At 43.3% G+C, this 21,068-nt stretch overlaps 1 protein-coding gene across 1 annotated transcript in view; it reads left to right on the forward strand.

Moving 5' to 3' along the window:
• MED14 (mediator complex subunit 14) overlaps window positions 1-21,068 on the forward strand; it is a 220,875-nt gene that overhangs the window by 18,664 nt on the left and 181,143 nt on the right. Inside the window, 2 exon segments of the mRNA XM_029603149.1 lie at window positions 10,908-11,013; window positions 12,715-12,888. Of these exon segments, the coding sequence (XP_029459009.1) occupies window positions 10,908-11,013; window positions 12,715-12,888 (280 nt within the window).

The raw sequence follows: 21,068 nt of genomic DNA on the forward strand, positions 1-21,068 counted from the left end.
AGTTTTTGGTCAGTGGGCCTATGAGAGCATCCGTCAATGCCTTATAATACTCGGCAGTAAAGCCATCGGGCCCTGGGGCTTTGTGTCACTTAGCCTGCCAAATAATCCGCCTAGTCTCTGCTTCGGAAATCGGCTGATTCAGTTGACATTGTTCAGGGGTGATTTGAGGTATCTCTATCCCATCACAAAAAAGATGACATCGGTCTACGTCTCGGGGTTCAGCAGTATATAGGGTGGCATAATAATCTCAAATCTTTAAAATAGCGGGTGTCTCCGTAACTAGTTGTCCAGTGGGAGATTTCAGGGCAGCCACATAGTGGGATGCCCTCTGGGCTCTAATTAAATTAGCCATTATCTTACCCAGTTTATTCCCCATTTGGAATAACTTGTGTTGGTAATACAACACACTTTTCTTTGCTCTTTGTGTAATAACGAGTTAAGGGCACTCTGCACTGAGACATACAGGGCTTTCTGAGTCGATGAATTGTCAGAAAGTAATTTCTGCTTGGCACATCGGAGTTGAGAACTTAAAGTAAGAATACGTTTGTCTAACATTTTCTTCCGATGCGCCACATATGAAATAATCTCCCCCCTCATAACTGCCTTGGAGGTGTACCAATATAGTATCGGATCCTCCACGTGTTGTATATTACAAGAAGCATACTCCTTCCACTTATCCTGGAGGTGTTCGCGAAAACCCGCATCCTCAGCCAAATAATACGAATATCTCCAATGGAATATGTTGGGAGTCCCAAGCGACCAAGTCAATTCCACCCAAACAGGAGCATGGTCTGATAAAACGATGTCATCTATACCCACATCAGTTAGTTGGGAAAATAGACGGTACTAGCAATATGTAATCCAGACGGGAATAAGTGGTGTGAGCACGTGAGACGTGTGGGAAATCAGTCGCTGTAGGGTTTAAAATGCGCCAGGCATCCATTAAATCAAGTTCGCATTCAAAAAAAGAAAAAGGTTTACCCCAATGACCCCTCCCATGGTTGGTACTTCCCCCTCTGTCTAATTGAGGACCTTTAATAGTGTTGAAATCGCCCCCAACAATAAGGCTAAGGTTCATATAAGGCACCAGGTGGTCATGAATAGTTTGAAAGAATTGCATACCCAGATTGTTGGGGGCATATAGGTTACACAGCATCAACGTACGCTGGAAAATGTCTACAATAAAGATAATGAATCTACCCATGGGCTTTTTGATTTCTTGTTTAATGGAGATGGGTAGACGTTTGTGTATCAAAATAGCGACACCCATCGATTTAGTGATAGCTGAAGCATAATGAACTGAGCCCACCCAATCATGGCCTAGTTTCTGATGTTCTGCATCAGTAAGGTGCGTTTCCTGAAGGAACACTAGATCAGTCGATTTATTTATTTTAAGGAGGGTAAGAATTTTTCTCTTAATGGGAGAATTAATACCACATATATTCCAAGAGATCAGATGCACTTGTTGCTTAGCCAGTTACCAACCCACCAGTATAATAAATGAGAAAATTACATGTGAAATGTGAAACAGGGATCCTCCCAGCTGAGATCTCTGTATTATTCCTCTCTCCAACCCAAGCATGAGATGAATAAAGTTTGCTATTGAATCCATCACAGCATTTTAACCCCTTTATAGGCAACAAAAAATCCCCAACCCCCCTGTCCCTCCCTCCGCTTCCCCCTGTACACACAGAAACACTTCCCTGAAATTAACGGAGATCATTTCAATGCAAACAACTATCCCCCCCCCCTCCAGGCCCCCCTCCATTGTAAGAATATGACCATGTTGCAATGTACAAAGCTGTAAAATCACAAAGATGGGAAAACAAAGGATATAAGAGAAAAAACATCTCATAGATGAGCAATGCTCTATCAAAACATTTCAATGTGAAGATCATCTGTCTCGTAGATTCCAAACATAGTGACAGGCAAACGTGAACCCTGAGAACCAGCCTGCCCAATTGTAGAAAAAGATCAACGATAAGAAAACTATGGCTGAAAGACAGCAAATCGGAGCTGGAAGCCACGCCGGGTTGGAAACAAAGTTAACTTCATGGCTATAGTTAGATCAGTGGGCTCCTGCCCATGTGTCTGCAGCAGCGGATCCCGTAGTGATGACCCCACAGCGAACGGGGAGCACACCGAATGTGCACCGAGCCGTTTCGCGAGGCCCCTAGCCAGTAATCAGGCATAAAGCATGCACGAGCAACAAAGGGGCATCCCGGTATAAGTCACCGCATTACATGCAAGAAGGCCGCCATTTTCCAGCCTCAGCTGCGCTTACCGGCCTGTCCAACCGACCGAGTCTCTTGCAGAACTCACGGATGTGGGGCTCCTGCCAATCCCAGCGCGGTAGAATCCAGGGTCTCCAGGTACTTCTGTGCTTCTTCTGGGGTATTAAGCCATCAGACCCTGGCCGAAGTTGTTACGCATAGTCGCGCCGGGTAAACAAGAGTCGCCCGGGTGTTTAGGCCATAGTGATGCGTTCAAAATGGCGTCATTGCTTTCCGCTGCTGGCTAAGGCCAGCGGAGAAATCTTGAAACACCAGCACTTTGCAATTTTCATATTCCAGCCCCTTGCCAGTGTGCGCCGCTCGGACAATTGCCATTTTATGCTGAAAATTAAGGATTTTCGCAATCGCTACTCGCGGCCTCTTGTCTTCAGTATGTTTACGGCCCAAACGATGAACCCTTTCAATCCTTACCGGCCCTTGTATCAGGGGAAGCTTCAAGGCATGAGGCAACCACTCCTCTAAAAAAGGCAGCCAGGTCCCTCTCAGCCACCGACTTTGATAACCCCACAAATCGCAAATTTGAACGTCTGGACCGATTCTCAAGGTCCTCTAAGTGGGTGGAATGCTTCTTTAGGGTGGCTTTGAGAGAAGCCAGCTGTTTCCGGGTATCTGCTTACTCATCGTGCACATCAGAGATGCGCTGCTCAATGATAGTGAAACGGGTTTCAAACCCCGAGATTGATGCTGTCAATTCAGTTAATTGATTGGATATATTAATCAGTTCAGGCCCCAGCGCTTCTCGAACCACCGATTGAATCTCTGCCAATGCCACAGCCGAGATGGTGTCTGAGACAGCCTGCTCCTCTTCTTGGGCCTGCTCTGGTGATCGGGCCTTTTCCTTCTCTTTCTCCTTTTTCGCCGTTCTGGAGGTCATTTTTGCACAAATTAAAAAATGTAGTAAGTCTCCTACGATGATAAACTGGTATATTTAGTTTATTTCGTGATGGAGGGCTTCAGATGGGGAAGCCGAGAAGGGAGAACCCACGTCTGAGTCCCCTTACTGCATCACGTGATCTCCCCTTCTCCACTTTTTTAATGTCTTCTCTCATACCTTGTCATTACCTCCTTTCTCAATCCTAAAGGTGCCTTTTCTCTTGCTTGCCTGCACCCTTCTACGTTTTTTTCTTCTCTTCCCTCTGTCCTCTTCAATTCTTCTGTATCCCAATTGTATCCCTGCCTTTCCTCTCATGCCCTATCACTCAATCTCTCATTTCTCCCACATTATCACCTTCTCTGCTTCCCACCCCTGGACCTTTCCTTTCCCTCACCCACCTCCAGTCTTGTCTCCCTCATTCCCTATCCTTTTTCTCTTCCTTCCCTCCCTATTCTCTCTCTTTTTTTTTAAACACCTTCCAGCTCTGTATCCCACTCTACCTTCCTCAGTCCTCTCTCTTTCCCCTTCCCCAATAGCTTCCCGAGGTGATACTATTCCTACCCCTCCCAAGGCTAATCCTCTTCCTTGGTCTCCCTTCTTTCCCCCCCAGGACCAATCCTCTGCTCTCCCTTCCCTCTCTCGCCCTGTCTCAAAGACAGACTCTCTACTTTTCTGTCCCTTCCTACCCTCACTCAAGACCGATCCTCTGCTCTTTCTCTCCCTGTCCCACGGACCTGCTCTTCCATCTTGGCTGGATTCGTAATTTGACCATGCCAGACCGTGTTAATGCCACACGGTTCAATGCACCAGTTAAGAACATGCCATACTGGGTCAGACCAAGGGTCCATCAAGCCCAGAATCCTGTTTCCAACAGTGGCCAATCCAGGCCATAAGTACCTGGCAAGTACCCATTGTTCAGAGTAGTTAAATCACAAGCAGATTGTGATAAATTGCAGGAAGACCTTGTGAGACTGGAAAATTGGGCATCCAAATGGCAGATGAAATTTAATGTGGATAAGTGCAAGGTGATGCATATAGGGAAAAATAACCCATGCTATAGTTACACAATGTTGGGTTCCATATTAGGTGCTACAACCCAAGAAAGAGATCTAGGTGTCATAGTGGATAACACATTGAAATCGTTGGTTCAGTGTGCTGCGGCAGTCAAAAAAGCAAACAGAATGTTGGGAATTATTAGAAAGGGAATGGTGAATAAAACGGAAAATGTCATAATGCCTCTGTATCGCTCCATGGTGAGACCGCACCTTGAATACTGTGTACAATTCTGGTCACCGCATCTCAAAAAAGATATAATTGCGATGGAGAAGGTACAGAGAAGGCCAACAAAATGATAAGGGGAATGGAACAACTCCCCTATGAGGAAAGACTAAAGAGGTTAGGACTTTTCAGCTTGGAGCAGAGACTACTGAGGGGGGATATGATAGAGGTGTTTAAAATCATGAGAGGTCTAGAACGGGTAGATGGGAATCGGTTATTTACTCTTTCGGATAGTAGAAAGACTAGGGGGCACTCCATGAAGTTAGCATGGGGCACATTTAAAACTAATCGGAGAAAGTTCTTTTTTACTCAACGCACAATTAAACTCTGGAATTTGTTGCCAGAGGATGTGGTTAGTGTAGTTAGTATAGCTGTGTTTAAAAAAGGATTGGATAAGTTCTTGGAGAAGAAGTCCATTACCTGCTATTAAGTTCACTTAGAGAATAGCCACTGCTATTAGCAATGGTAACATGGAATAGACTTAGTTTTTGGGTACTTGCCAGGTTCTTATGGCCTGGATTGGCCACTGTTGGAAACAGGATGCTGGGCTTGATGGACCCTTGGTCTGACCCAGTATGGCATTTTCTTATGTTCTTATTCCATGCTACTGTTGCTAGTAATAGCAGTGGCTATTTTGTAAGTCAACTTAATTAATAGGTAATGGACTTCTCCTCCAAAAACTTATCCAATCCTTTTTTAAACACAGCTACACTAACTGCACTAACCACATTTGGGTTCAAATAACAGGAGGCCACGGAAGTATTATGAAATGCCTTTTTTTTTTTTTTTTTTCCTCCTGCCAGATCGCTGCATGGTAAGGTGTACCACAAGCCCGGCCAGATGCTATCCCTCCTGGTTTCCTATGGACCGGATTTTGTGGATTTATAAGCATTGATGATCATGCACCATTAATTCAGCATATGTCACTGGCTTTCATGTGATCACATGTTTCTTTTGAAACATAAATATACTTACAGTTTTTCCCAAAGTTGCACTGAACACCAAGCAACTGCACTAGAACGCATTTTCAACACTTCATTTGGCTTGTTAAAACTTAATCTGATTCTAAATAAAACATCTTTTAGCATCTACTAGACTCTGGCATTTTATTTTAACAAAACAGCAGACAACTTCTCACCCAACATCCATACAACTTGTTCTCGAGCCATTGCACCTGCTCCCATGCATAATATTCCCAAGGAAGGACATATTCCAATTTATAAATCCTCCCTCTTCACACAGACAGTCTCCTCTTCTTTCATGTCTGCACTTCTCTTCTAGTTATTTTTAGGATTCCCTTATCAACATCAGTCAAGTTTTGAAGCAAAAAACCTGTTTCTGTGAAAATTAACTCTTGCTTTCTCCTCAGATATTAACAGTGGAGAATCTGTCCAACATATTCTTGGATCCTCTGGACCCTTATATCTAAAGATGGCACTTTATCCTCTAACCACATGGCCACTATACATTTAGTTGCCAAAAAGATCCGATTAAATGAACTTCTTTCCAGCACTCCCTCCATCCTTTCAGGAAGAAGACCCAGAAGGACATTTTCTTTTTCCCGTAGTTAAGCAGCATGAAGGAAAATTGGGTTCTTGTCTGTCAATTACCCATTTTACCACTTCCTGCCAGAACTTTGCTTTTTACCAAGATCAGAGTCCAGAAACCTATCTGAATCTTCTGGCAGAAGTATTATGTCATTTATATAATGGCTTGAATTGTACTTTTGTAAGCACAGCTGGTACATTCCCTTTGCAGAATTGATTTGCAGCCAGTTCCATGTCTTCAACTTCAGTTTTGGAATGCAATAATGCTATCCAAAATTGAATCAATGCGGTTTGTGGGTTATTTTTACTTTCATATTTAAACTTATACCTTTCAGATATTGAGTAGTTTTTCAAAGACCTTTGCTTTATATATGGATTACTCATGAATTCTTTAAACTAGTTGGATTATAATGATCCAACATAGTGAAGAATTTGCAGATAAAATAAAAGGTCTGTTTCTACAGTATTATATTTATTCTTTATTTATTCAATGTTTCTCAGTCAACAAGCAGGCAAGAATTAGCCATGATGTGTGAGTGATGATATCTGATTATGCTAATGAATTAACTCTCAAACTCTGTAAAGATTTTAGTGAGCATGTGCAGGAGTCCCCTCGCATGTGCTCCCTTGTGAGCCCGTCTGTCTTGCTTCATCTGAGCTACCACATGGATATGTTCCAGCCTCTATCTTTCTGGCCTTTTTTTATTGGCCTAGGTTTTCCTTTCTTTTTACATCCTTTTTCTTTTTCAAGCTGCTGTTTTGGCAGCCCTTCAACAGAATGTTTCAGTTCTGCCAAAAAAAAAAATGTATGAAATGGAGAAGTGAGGGCCTCAGTCAGATGACCATCACAGATTTGTATTTGGTTTGCTGTTGCTTCCTGGGGCAAGTTGCAGTAGGATGTCTCCATTGGCATATTGCTGGGCCTAGAAAATGGAGGCCCTGCAGAAGCCTCCTTGTCTTGGAACTACTCTTTGTCTTGGAGTGAAGTGTCAACGGTACTTGCCAGGTACTTGTAGTCTGGATTGGCCACTATTGGAAACAAGATGCTTGGCTTGATGGACCCTTGGTCTGACCCAGTGTGGCAATTTCTTATGTTCTAAAGTGGGGTGTCTCTTCTTCCCGCTCCTGCAAGTCAGGCAAAATTCCCTTCTCCCACCTGTAGTGCCATTTCTCAGATCTGTCTCAGATCAAGGGTTGAGTATGGTGCATAGCAGCGAGACTCTGGCTGTGGCATACAGAACAGAGCGCCTTAAAGGTGAAAGAGTCCTCTACTGAGTCATCTTCCTCGGTGCCAAAGAAGTCTGCACCATCAACATAGTCCTCGCTGGAGCAGAGGCAGCCTTGACCCCAAGCTGGGACAGGACCTCCCCGGCATGTGTACCATTCTTATTCATAGCTCAAGACACCTCTTCTGTCTGCAGAAGAGGTGTCTTCTGCAGACAGAAGACACTTCTCTTCTGTCTGCAGAAGAGAAGTGCAGTCTAGGGAGCCATTTGTGTCTTCAACTTGGATCTTCTCCATAATGTGGCATCCTGAAGCCTACTCTTTTTTGGGATGGAAATAGTGAATCAGCTGTATGCAAAAGCACAAAAGGGTAAGCTGTAAACCACTAAGCAAACAATCAACACAAAAGCCCATAAAACCTTTCTTTCTTGAGTTCCCCTAGGCAGAGAGTCACTAATAGTGCTCTTGAAACGCCGACAGTGTTGGGTGACTGGTTTGGATTCCTCACCTATAAACAAAGCTAAGTAGCAAGACCAAATTGCTTTGAATAATTAAGGAAAAGTAAGTCTTTTGGACTAACTTACTTGCAATTACATTTTTTCAAAAAAACATTGGACTTTAAAATACACAGTTACCTATGATGATGGGGTTCCCCCGTAGTGTCTCAAGCTTTTGTGGTGCAATTATTTGAGGACCTGTGTTAGGTGATAAAGGTTTTATGGGCTGTTGTGTTGATTGATTGAATTTTTGTTGGGATGGAGCACCTTGACACCAAAGAGCAAAAGATCTGTAGCATTGGAGGAGGTATCTCTGGTGCCATCTCAAAGAATGGGAAGTCTCAATGCATCCAGTATGGAGTGCCACAGAGCTGGCCACTGCTGCAGCTACTACTGCAGATCCAAGCTCTTTATTCAGTGTCACTTGCGTCTGCAGGTCTTAGTTAAGGGGAGCCAATCTGTGTCTCCAAAGATGCCTCTCCTCCAGTTCCAGTGCAGATGGTCCTTCAGCCAGTAGGAGCCCAGCTGTTGCTGCCTATGAACAATTTATTCACCCTTTAGAACCTGAGGACTGGAGAGGAAGCGTTGGAGCCGCTTTTGTCCAGAGTGGAGGAAATCTTCCCACATATTGGTGCTGCTCAACCCCCCCCCCCCCCAACCCAGAAGCTCATGCTTCACCTCGGGATCTTCCAGGGGTGAGAATAAGTCCCTTCCCTGCAGTTGGAGATTTGCTGCCTCCAGGGGAGTCCCTTCATGGATCAGAAGAAGAAGTGGCATCAATGCATTCTTGCATTCCTCCCGGAAGCTTCCCCTTCGGAGCAGTGTAGGTCTTCTCCCTGATCACCATCATTTTCAGGTTTGTGGCACAGCATACCGCTATGGTTAGGGAGGAGGAGGATTCCACAAGGATTCCTTCTGATCCTTTACCAGACTTGCCCCAGCATATATCTCCTACAGATCTCTGCTACTCATGTTTCCTGGATAAGCTGGCAAAGATGCTTTCCATCAGTGTCAGGAAGGAGGTAGATCCGAGAGTGGGTGTATTGGGGCTGCTTCAGGTCTTCAGCCTCCAGTGGACACTCTGTCTGTCTCAGTATATAGACTCCTCAAAGATTTACAGATGAGGACATGGCAGATGCTGATATCATGCTTTGGTGGCTTGAAAGCTTGGTCTAAAGTATTAGGTGCAGAGCTTCCAGACTGCTCGGTGGGGTTGGAGTTGGTGTTGAAGCACACTCGTGATCCCTCCAATACACCTCGTGGGGAGGACCCAAAGATGTTCCATGTTTGGGAAGAAGTTCTTCCAGGGATCCATGATTAGCACTGGAGTGCAGCTCATGAATGAATGTGTGCAGAAGCTGAAACCTTTGACGTCACCAGACCCAGAACAGGTGCAGTTCCACCGAGTTGTAGAGGATATAGAAGAGAGTAAGAACCATGTGAGAGAGTTGTTTCTTTGGCCAGGATTTCTACCACTTGCATCTAGTTAGCGCTTGGTTTTATCTTTTTTTGTGTTTGCAAAGTAGGGACTCTTGGTCAATGTTGCCTCATTGTAAGCAACTAGAGCTGTAGTAGTTGTCTTTTGGTGTTTGTGCAAAAATCTGCTAGAATGAAAAACAAACTCACTTCTGAAATGTACTTTTAATCCAAGGAAATAACTGTTAACAAACAAAAAAAGATTAATACAAGGTGATACCTGTTTATTGGAATCACGTAATAAATTTCTTGCTGAGCTTTCCATGCATTCAAGTGCACTAACTTGGCGACCACACTACCTTTTTAATTCAGGAAACTTTGAGACAATTTGTACCTTCACTTTATAACTCTTTTGGACAGGACTATGAAGGTTGGGTTTGGGGCATTAATAGGAGATAAAAACGACGAAATAGATGCCAGATGTCCTTTAGAAGTTTTTATTGTAGTGGAGACGTATTAAAATTGCCTGACTCTGGCTGAGTTTCGGCATTCAATAAATGGCTGCCTCAGGGGCTTTAGCTATGAGAATGGATCACAAGTATTCATAATTAGATCAAAGTTTGAATGCAGATCCGCAGTTGGGGCATATCATTGTAGCCGTGGCTGGATGACCTGTTTCCACTCACTGCGACAGGCCATCCAGCCACAGCTACAATGATATGCCCCAACTGCGGATGACCTAATAAGTGGTATTGAAGGGGATGGATACAATGTGTGCAATGTATCTTTCCATACCTTCACTGAGTATTTCTACGAGGATAGCTTCCATGTTGGCTTAGGGAATGCCACCCTGGCAATGTTCCCATCATCTTAGGAGAGCAAGTTTCTATCATTGCAACGTGCGGGGTATACAGTCTGGCCCCTGGCAGTCTGGGTTCCTCTTGAGATGGCAGCCCAAAGGAGCAAGTGGAAACTGCTGGGGAGAGAAATTGTGCTCTTAGAAAATAATTAATTTTTGTTCTTTAGGCTGCTCTGCTGCAGTTATTTTGAATGCAGATGCATTGGGAAGAGTGTCACAAAAATGCTAGGCCAGTATTAGCTGTGTATGTCACACATACCCACCTTTCTTTATTAAACTTACTTGCTAATATACAAAAAGTACTGCTAGCGTCATAGAGCCAATCATTATGCAAAATGCAATGGACAGTTAAGCTAGTTAGACTGCGTGTGTGGATACATTTGATTCCTGCTCTGAACATGTGTATTGCTGATGGCTGAGAGGAATTGTGGGTGTCTGTTTGCTGTGGGAGCTTTAGAGGTACCACTAGGGATCTTTGTTTTCAGTTTTTATTTTATTTTTCCTGGGGGTTTCAGTGTGATGATAAATCAATGGAAAAAGGACTTTTTCATTAATTTTTTTTCTTGTGTATTACAATAAGTCATTTTTTTCCACGGATATATTTTTTTTGTCATCACATTGAAATTCCCAGGCAAAATAAAATAAAAACTCAAAACAAAGATCCCTAGGTAGCACCTAGGGTGCTAGGGTGCATGGTGGGTAGAATCCACTTTTTTTTTTTTTTTTAAGTTGTGATGCATGACAAATCTCTTTCAGTGATGAAGGGGAAGGGTAGCTCTTCTTTCATGGTTGCTGCAGGCACATGAGAGTAATGAGACTGGAAAGCTGCTGTACCCTGTTCGACAGAGTATTGTAATGCTTGCCATGCTGCTGTCCCATATCCTGTGCCTTTAATTTCTGATGGTGCTTCTCTTATAGGAAAATCGAGATTGTGCAGTTTGCCAGCCGCACACGGCAGCTATTTGTTCGCTTGTTGGCCTTGGTCAAGTGGGCTAACAATGCAGGGAAGGTGGAAAAATGTGCAGTAAGTCATTAATGCATTGTCATTTGGTGGCAAATAAGGGGTCTAGTATTTTTGAGAGCTTTAGGACTGGTTCTCACCTTCTGAAGTGAGCACCAGTTGGAGCTGATTTTTCTATAGAAGGCATGTGTGGGAACTCAACTGCTTCTGTTCCTATGGCTGCAAAGCAGCCACACAAGTAGGATTGTGCATGCTAGCAAAGACTTCATGTGCAGCCAAAATGTAGCTGCATGAAAAGCTTAATAGAGCCCTTTATGGTGGGATCTTTTCACCAATTTGAACAGCGTAGATGAGCCGTGCCCTGCAAATCCTGATTGAGAGAAGGAAGAGTCTTGGCAAATCCATCATGAAAGCTGCCTAATTAATGTATGTGTACACAGACATGTGTATACACATTTGCACATTCGCATACGCTAATTAGGCAGCCTGCATGATGGATTGCCAAGTTGAGAGAGCTGTTTTCCTCATTCTGTCTAACAGAATAATCGTCTACCATGGTCAGGTAGGCCTGGGAATTGGCACATTTAAACACCAGGCTCAAAAATGAACATTTGTTTATTGCTTAAGCAGGAAAACTCCCAGCCCACGCTGCAACGCCCACATAAAGCGATTAAAACACTGTTTACAGGGAATAAACTTCCTCATGTAACTGTTTTTTGTAATGCGCTGTTACTGAAGGTCTTTGAGGAGCAGCAGTATTTTCTTCATCTTTGCAGACTTGCGCTCTGTAGATGCAGACAGTAAACATGCTATGTGTAGCACTGCACGGGGCAGAGAGGCACGTCAATTCAGTGTCTCAGAGCTTCACATACGGGCCGATACAGTAAAAATCGCGGGAGAGCGGGCAAGCGCACAGGCCACTCTCCTGTACGCGCGATTCAGTAAATTAATTTATTTAAATTGGGGTCCGTGGTAAAAAGAGGTGCTAGGGACACTAGTGCATCCCTAGCTCCTCTTTTTGGACAGAAGCGGTGGCTGTCAGCGAGTTTGACAGCCGATGATCAATTTTGCCGGTGTCGGTTCTCAAACCTGCTGACAGCCACGGTTTCGGAAACCGGACGCCGGCAAAATTGAGCGTCCGGTTTTCAACCCGCGAGCCGCGGGCCCATTTTACATTTTTAAATTTTGAACTATTTGTAACTTTTGGGACCTCCGACTTAATATCGCCATGATATTAAGTCGGTGGGTGCACTTTCCCGGTGCTGAGAGAAATTAACGCCTACCTTTGGGTAGGCGCTAATTTCTGAAAGTAAAATGTGCGGCTTGGCTGCACATTTTACTTTCTGAAACGCGCGGGCATAACTAATAGGGCCATCAACATGCATTTGCATGTTGCGGGCGCTATTAGTTTCGGGGGGGCGGTTGGACGCACGTTTTCGGCGCGCTATTACCCTTTACTGAATAAGGGGTAAAGCTGGCGCGTTGAAAACGTGCGTCCAAATGCGGGTTAACAGTGCGCTCCGCCGGAGCGCGGTGTACTGTATGGGCCTGATAGTGAGGGAGGAATTGAAGCTGCTTATTTGGTCCTAGCAATTTGTTTTAGTTGTTTGAACAAAATTATATTTTAGTGTTATCCTTATGTTAAGCTGTAGCTTGTACATATATATTTTTAATCTGCTAGAATACTAAAGGTGTTTCCAATACTTATTGACAAGACAATATATTGCAGTGAATGCAGGAAAATCATTTTTTTGTGTTTTGCAGATGATATCAAGTTTTTTAGACCAACAAGCCATCCTGTTTGTGGACACTGCTGACCGTTTGGCTTCTTTGGCTAGAGATGCCTTGGTTCATGCACGGTTGCCCAGTTTTGCTATCCCATATGCCATTGATGTGCTGACTACTGGCTCTTACCCACGGCTGCCAACCTGTATTAGGGTGAGTCTTTTTATGTACAGTGTTGCAAAAACGGACCAGTGGCTATTTTTAGGATTTGTATTTTGACTTACAGAAAGGTTGGGATGGGAGTTAAGACAATCTATCCTCACTAAGGACCTGTACAAGGGGATAATCACTTCCTTTTTCTTACTCGATATTCCTCTCTCAATGCAGCTCAGCATTCTTCTGGCTTTAGCTATCGCCTTGTCACATTGTTTCGCAGACTTCAAATCATTAGACACTATCACCCCAAGGTCTCTCTCCTGCTCCGTGTACATCAGCCTTTCTCCCCCCATCGAATACAGTTCATTCAGATTTCCACTCCCCATATGCATGACTCTGCACTTCTTGGCATTGAATCTCAGCTGCCATATCTTCGACCACTCTTCCAGCTTCCTAAATCCCGTCTCATTCTTTCCACTCCTTCCGGTGTGTCCACTCTGTTGCAGATCTTAGTGTCATCCGCAAAAAGACAAACCTTACCTTCTATCCCGTCCGCAATGTCACTCACAAAGATATTGAACAGGACCGGTCCCAACACCGATCCTTGGGGTACACCACGTAAAACCGCTCTCTCTTCAGAGAGAGTTCCATTTACCATCACGCATTGTCTTCTGTCCGTCAACCAGTTTGCAATCCAGGTCACCACCTCGGCACTCACTCCTAAGCTTCTCATTTTATTCACCAGTCTCCTATGTGGGACTGTATCAAAAGCTTTGCTGAAATCCAAATAGATGACATCGAGTGCTCTTCCTCGATCCAATTCCTTGGTTACCCAGTCAAAAAAGTCAATCAGATTTGTCTGACAGGATCTTCCCCTGGTGAATCCATGCTGCCTGTGGTCCAGCAATTCAAACAGTCAAAGAATTCAAAGGGGCCTGGTAGTAAACACTGTGGATCTCTAAAGGCTAGAGGACGGAAATGAGATAAGTGTACGGGGGGTAACTTTGCTAATGCAGTTACTACTCTTAGCAGAAGGCAAGGAGATTACTACCCTTAATCAATATGCTTTGTTTTTAATGCAACTGCAACATCACTCCCCGCATAGATGGCAGGTGGAAAAGAGGAATTGGATTCAGACAACAACTGAGGGCTCTGACTTCAATGGTCTGGGATACTGATACGGAAAAAGCTCAGGACTGCTTCTATAGCCAAGACCTAAAGGAAACAAAGCATGCATGGGAATAACTTGCTGGTGCGGCGGTTAATACCCTTAATCAATTAGCCTTGATGCTTTTGATGCATCTGCAACTTTGCTCTCTTCTTCAATGGCAGGGGAAAAGTGGAATTGGATTTAGACAGCATCCAACGAGGGCCCCGACTTTTATGGTCTGGGGAACTGATAGGCATGAGGGTAACCAATGCAGGGCAGCAGTTATTACCGCAACAGAAGGCGTGGATTACTACCCTTAACCAATAAGCCTTGATGCTTTAGATGCAACATCACTCTGTCCGAAGGAAGGGGTGGGGTGTGGAGGGAAGAGGAATTTGGATTCAGAGAAAACTAATATGAACCATGACTTTTTAATAGTTTGGACTGCTTCTACAGCCAAGTCCATAAGCAAAGCACGTCAAGCAGCACTTACTGATAACATGGGGGTAACCTGCACTCCACGGCAAATACTACCATAGGAAGCTTGCTGGACAGACTAGATGGACCGTTCGTCCTTTCCTGCCGTCATTTCTATGTTTCTGTATTTGAGTTAAGCTCATTTTATAACAAGGTGGAAGTTGTATAGAAGTATAAGGATTCTTATATGTCTGCAAATGTCTAGATGTGATAGATATATGGAGAAGCTTACACCCTGCTGAGAGAGACTAGATGCATATTTCTAGAGCACATGGCTTCCAATCTAGATTGACTTTCTTAATATCTAGAGAGCATTTTTTCAAAGTGAGTACAGTTGACATTTGATTATGGCCATATCTGATCATGTTCTAGTATGATTTGTTTTGGAGGGCTTTCACACAGAGGAGCGAGGGGGAAAATGGACATTTCCAAGGCAGTTATATAAAAATGAGTTTTCATGAATATTTATACTAAAATGGAAAGATTTTGAGGAATTTAATGGGCAACATCAAAGCAATTCTGCTTTGTTTTGGGAAATGGCAAAAGTTGTGTTGCATGGGGGGGATATTTATATTTAGAGAAAAAACTTAAGAGATAAAACTAGATATGGAATCGATCCTTCCCTGGGAAATAAGGCCTAGTTAATAGCCACACGAGTGACGCTAAATTCTTTAATACACCAAGGATCCAAGAAAAGCCTTTTATACTATAAATATAAGAACATAAGAAATTGCCATGCTGGGTCAGACCAAGGGTCCATCAAGCCCAGCATCCTGTTTCCAACAGAGGCCAAAACCAGGCCACAAGAACCTAGCAATTACCTAAACACTAAGAAGAACCCATGCTACTGATGCAATTAATAGCAGTGGCTATTCCCTAAATATAATTGATTAATAGCCATTAATGGACTTCTCCTCCAAGAACTTATCCAAACCTTTTTTGAACCCAGCTATACTAACTGCACTAACCACCACCTCTGGCAACAAATTCCAGAGCTTTATTGTGCGTTGAGTGAAAAAGAATTTTCTCCGATTAGTCTTAAATGTGTTACTTGCTAATTCATGGAATGCCCCCTAGTCCTTCTATTATTCAAAAGTGTAAATAACTGAGTCACATCTACTCGTTCAAGACCTCTCATGATCTTAAAGACCTCTATCATATCCCCCCTCAGTCGTCTCTTCTCCAAGCTGAACAGCCCTAACCTCTTCAGCCTTTCCTCATAGGGAAGCTGTTCCATCCCATTTATCATTTTGGTTGCCCTTCTCTGTACCTTCTCCATCGCAACTATATCTTTTTTGAGATGTGGCGATCAGATTTGTACACAGTATTCAAGGTGCGGTCTCACCATGGAGCGATACAGAGGCATTATGACATTTTCCGTTCTATTAACCATTCCCTTCCTAATAATTCCTAACATTCTATTTGCTTTTTTGACTGCTGTAGCACACTGAGCCGACGATTTTAAAGTATTATCTACTATGATGCCTAGATCTTTTTCCTGGGTGGTAGCTCCTAATATGGAACCTAACATTGTGTAACTACAGCAAGGGTTATTTTTCCCTATATGCAACACCTTGCACTTGTCCACATTAAATTTCATCTGCCATTTGGATGCCCAATCTTCCAGTCTTGCAAGGTCCTCCTGTAATGTATCAGTCTGCTTGTGATTTAACTACTCTGAATAATTTTGTATCATCCGCAAATTTGATAACCTCACTCGTCGTATTCCTTTCCAGATCATTTATATATATATATTGAAAAGCACCGGTCCAAGTACAGATCCCTGAGGCACGCCACGGTTTACCCTTTTCCACTGAGAAAATTGACCATTTAATCCTACTCTCTGTTTCCTGTCTTTTAACCAGTTTGTAAACCACGAAAGGACATCACCTCCTATCCCATGACTTTTTAGTTTTCGTAGAAGCCTCTCATGAGGGACTTTGTCAAATGCCTTCTGAAAATCCAAATACAATACATCTACCGGTTCACCTTTATCCACATGTTTATTAACCCTTTAAAAAAACGAAGCAGATTTGTTAGGCAAGACTTCCCTTGGGTAAATCCACGTTGACTGTGTCCCATTAAATCATGTCTTTCTATATGCTCTACGATTTTGATCTTGAGAATAGTTTCCACTATTTTTCCCGGCACTGAAGTCAGGCTCACTGGTCTATAGTTACCCGGATTGCCCCTGGAGCCTTTTTTAAATATTGGGGTTACATTGGCCACCCTCCAGTCTTCAGGTACAATGGATGATTTTAATGATAGGTTACAAATTTTAACTAATAGATCAGAAATTTCATTTTTGAGTTCCTTCAGAACCCTAGGATGCATACCATCCAGTCCAGGTGATTTGCTACTCTTTAGTTTGTCAATCTGGCCTACTACATCTTCCAGGTTCACAATGATTTCGTTCAGTTCGTCTTAGTCATCACCCCTGAAAACCATCTCTGGAACTGGTATCTCCCCAACATCCTCATTAGTAAACAGGGAGGCAAAGAATTCATTTAGTCTTTCTGCAATGGCCTTATCTTCCCTAAGAGCCCCTTTAACCCCTCTGTCATCTAATGGTCCAACCGACTCCCTCACAGGTTTCTTGCTTTGGATATATTTAAAAAAGTTTTTATTATGAGTTTTTGCCTCTATGGCCAACTTCATTTCAAATTCTCTCTTCGCCTGTCTTATCAATGTTTTACACTTACCTTGACAATGCTTATGTTTTATCCTATTTTCTTCAGATGGATCCTTCTTCCAGTTTTTGAAGGATTTTTTTTGGCTAAAATAGCCTCTTTCACCTCACCTTTTAACCATGACGGTAATCATTTTGCCTTCCTTCCACCTTTCTTAATGTGCGGAATACATATGGACTGTGCCTCTAGGATTGTATTTTTAAACAATGTCCAAGCCTGTTGAACACTTTTAACCTTTCAGTTTTTTTCTAACTATTTTCCTCATTTTATCAAAGTTTCCCTTTTTAAAATTTAGTGTTAGAGCTGCAGATTTACTTATTGTCCCCCTTCCAGTTTAAATATTGTCCCCCACCAAGTTTAAATTTGATCATGTTATGATCACTGTTGCCAAGTGGCCCCACCACCGTTACTTCTTTCACCAAATCTTGCGTTCCACTAAGAATTAAATCTAAAATAGCTCCCTCTCTTGTTGGTTCCTGAACCAATTGCTCCATGAAGCAATCATTTATTACATCCAGGAACTTTATGTCTCTCTAGCAAGTCCTGATGTTACATTTACCCAGTCAATATTGGGGTAATTGAAATCTCCCATTATTATTGCACTGCCAAATTGGTTTGCTTCCCTGATTTCTCTTAGCATTTCATCATCTGTCTGACCATTTTGTCCAGGTGGACGGTAGTATACTCCTATCACTATACTCTTACCCAACACACATGGGATTTCTACCCATATAGATTCTACTGAGCATTTACTCTCCTGTATGATCTTTATCCTGTTGGATTCTATACCCTCCCAGACATAAAGTGCCACACCCCCACCAAGTTGATCCTCCCTATCATTGTGATATAATTTGTACCCTGATATAGCACTGTCCCATTGGTTATCCTCCTTCCACCAAGTCTCTGTGATGCCAATTATGTCAATCTCATCATTTGCTGCTATACACTCTAACTCTCCCATCTTACTTCTGGCATTGGCATACAGACATTTCAAAGTGTGGTTTTTGCTTGTTTTACCAACCTGCTTTTCAGTTGTTTGGGATAATTCGGAAATCATTAGCTTTGGTGATTTTTTACATATAGGCATATGAACTATGTTTGCTTTTGATGGAACCTCTCTGTTGGGATGCCCTAACTCTCCTGTTTCATTAGTATCCTTCAAGGATACATTTCTCCGAACCATGCACTGCTGAGTTAGTCGGCTTTCCCCCTTGTTCTAGTTTAAAAGCTGCTCTATCTCCTTTTTGAAAGTTAGTGCCAGCAGCTTGGTTCCACTCTGGTTAAGGTGGAGCCTGTCCTTTCGGAAAAGTCTCCCCTTTCCCCAAAAGTTTCCCCAGTTCCTTACAAAGCTGAATCCCTCTTCCCTGCACCATCTTCTCATCCACGCATTGAAACTCTGGAGCTCTGCCTGCCTCTGGGGACCTGCACGTGGAACAGGAAGCATTTCAGAGAATGCCACCCTGGAGCAGACTTAATTGTGGCAGAACACGTTGGATTTGATGGCCTCAAAATGGATTACAGTAAATTTAAAGTAAGTTACAGTAGTGTTAAACCAACAATATTGGTTGAGGATCTATATATTTCAAATCAGATTCATAGTTAGAAATAGGAATACTCCTGTGGTAACTAGGTTGCTAGACAGGAAGTCTTTGTTGGTAATGCTTGGCTAAGAAAACAGGCAGCATTGAATGTGCATAGGATTATTGCATCTATAGAACAATCTCAGTGGTGTAAGTTGGACTATTATGTTAATTAGTTTTGATTCTGAAAAAGCTTTTGATAGTCAATTGTCTACCTAATTTACACCACTTAGGCAATTGGTTACTTTCATACTAATTACTATGCACGGATAGATGTAGAGCCCTCTTTAATGAAGCCAATACACTTGAAATACGCATTACATACTATAATTGCAAATTTACCTATCTTTTAAATTCAGTAAACTAGTACAGCCTTTGCTGAAAACGTGGAGATGGATGTGCAAGTGTATTCAACTTAGTTACATAATTTCGCCCTTTTTACCTCTAAAAGAAAATAGACTTTGTGCCTGGTCTCCATGGAGGGTTTTTTTGATGGCGTAAGAAAGGCCTGTATATAATTCAGCAGTTTTTGGATGCACAGGGATGTGCACTCGCTTTTGCAAATTTACAACAACGTTCTGCTAGACACTCTAAAGATTTTTTTTTAATTTGCAAGCAAGACTTTATATTTCTTCTTTAGGCATGTCTTCCCTTATATCCCAGAAATGGGAAATGTTCACAGAGCTGTTTGATTTAAAAGACCCCAGTAGACACACTGTTTTCAAAAAAAGATTCTTTTTGGCTCTTTCCATTATGGAAATGAGATTTAAATATATTTTTGACAAACGAGGCAATGACTCGATTATTTTGTAAAGATCAGTGCGTTAACCACAAATATTTTGCTAAAGGAAATGCAATCTAAACTCTTGACTAGATTTTATTTTTCTCAGAAGCAGATGCATCTTGCCAAAATGACCTATTCTGATCTCTGTATCAAATGTGAGGAGAAGGTACTCTAGGGCAGCAATTCTCAACCGGTGTGTCACGATACACCAATGTGTCGCCAAGCACCAGCTGGTGTGTTGCGGCTCCCGGTGTCCCACAGCCCCAGTTATACTTCCCTTTACCTTTTTCCTGCCCCCGCGGGCCAATGGGAAGCCTTCTCCCTTCTTCCTGCCCCCCCTGCTGGCCAGTTGGAAGCCTCTTCCCTTCTTCCTGGCCCCGTGGGCCAATCGGAAGCCTCCTCCATTTTTTCCTGCCCCTGCGGGCCAATCGGAAGCCTCCTCTCTTCTTCCTGCTGGTGGGAGTAGGAAGAAGGGAGGAAGCCTCTGATTGGCCAGTGGGGCAGGAAGAAGGGGGGCATCTCATAGCCCAGGGTGGAGTGGGTTTGCGGGAGGCTGGGAGGAGTGGCAGTGTCCAGGCCCATGGCGGCGAAGAAACCCGACCCTGTGGCCGCCACAGGCTGGAAGTGCTGAAATTAAACATAGCGGTGAGCCACAAAGAAAAGAGGCCAGCCGAGCCAGGTTTTCCCGCTTCCAAAGTGACAGGGAACCGCGATAGAGTAGGGATTCCCTAAAGCGGCAGTGAGTCGCAAGCACGAAGAGGCCAGTTGCTCCAGGGATCCCACCCCCCGATGCAACAGTGAGCGCGGCAAAGCCGGAATTAAAGTAAAAGTGGCACTTAGCCATGCTGATTACAGATGGGGCAATTGGAGCTCCCAGCAGCCATAAAAGCAGGCAGATGGAGGGGGGGGGGGGGGGGGCACGGGAGCCTAGGGATATCCCGACAGCCAGAAGAAAGGCTTGAGTGCCATGGCATATTTTTCTAAAATAATGTTTGCTGCTTCAGTGCGACTGAGAAGGCAGTGGCAGCACTAGGAAATCTGCCACTGAGAAATTAAAGGGGAACACAGCATTGGGGATCTAAGCAAAGTGTGTGTGAGACAGAGAGACTGGGCAGGGAGGTGACTGATGTCTGTGTGTGAGACAGAGACTGGTTGTAGGGTTTAATTTGGGGGGGGGGGGGGGTGTGTGAGTGAGTGACTTGTGGGCCCTAAAGAAGAGAATCATGAGGACAGAGCTTCAGCAGCCGCTGCTGCTCCTGGTCTGTGCTTTCAAGGGAAAGGAGTAGGAGAGTTGCTGGAGAGGGTAAGTAAAGGTGGCATTTTAAGTTTATTTTTCTTGATTGACTGCCATTTTAATTATTGAGTATTATGTGATGTGTCTGCTGTTTTGAAATATTTTATTGATATTTGGACAATTTTTAATAATTTATGAGTTTTAATTGTTTGATGTTGGTTCTGTTCATCAGCTGTTTTGAAACATTTATTAATATAGTTTTACAATTATTTCTGTGTGGGGATCTATAGCAGCTTGTCTTGTTCTGTTTTCCAAATAGGAG

The sequence above is a fragment of the Rhinatrema bivittatum genome, chromosome 5 (assembly GCF_901001135.1).
Source record: "Rhinatrema bivittatum chromosome 5, aRhiBiv1.1, whole genome shotgun sequence".
Classification (NCBI taxonomy): domain Eukaryota; kingdom Metazoa; phylum Chordata; class Amphibia; order Gymnophiona; family Rhinatrematidae; genus Rhinatrema; species Rhinatrema bivittatum.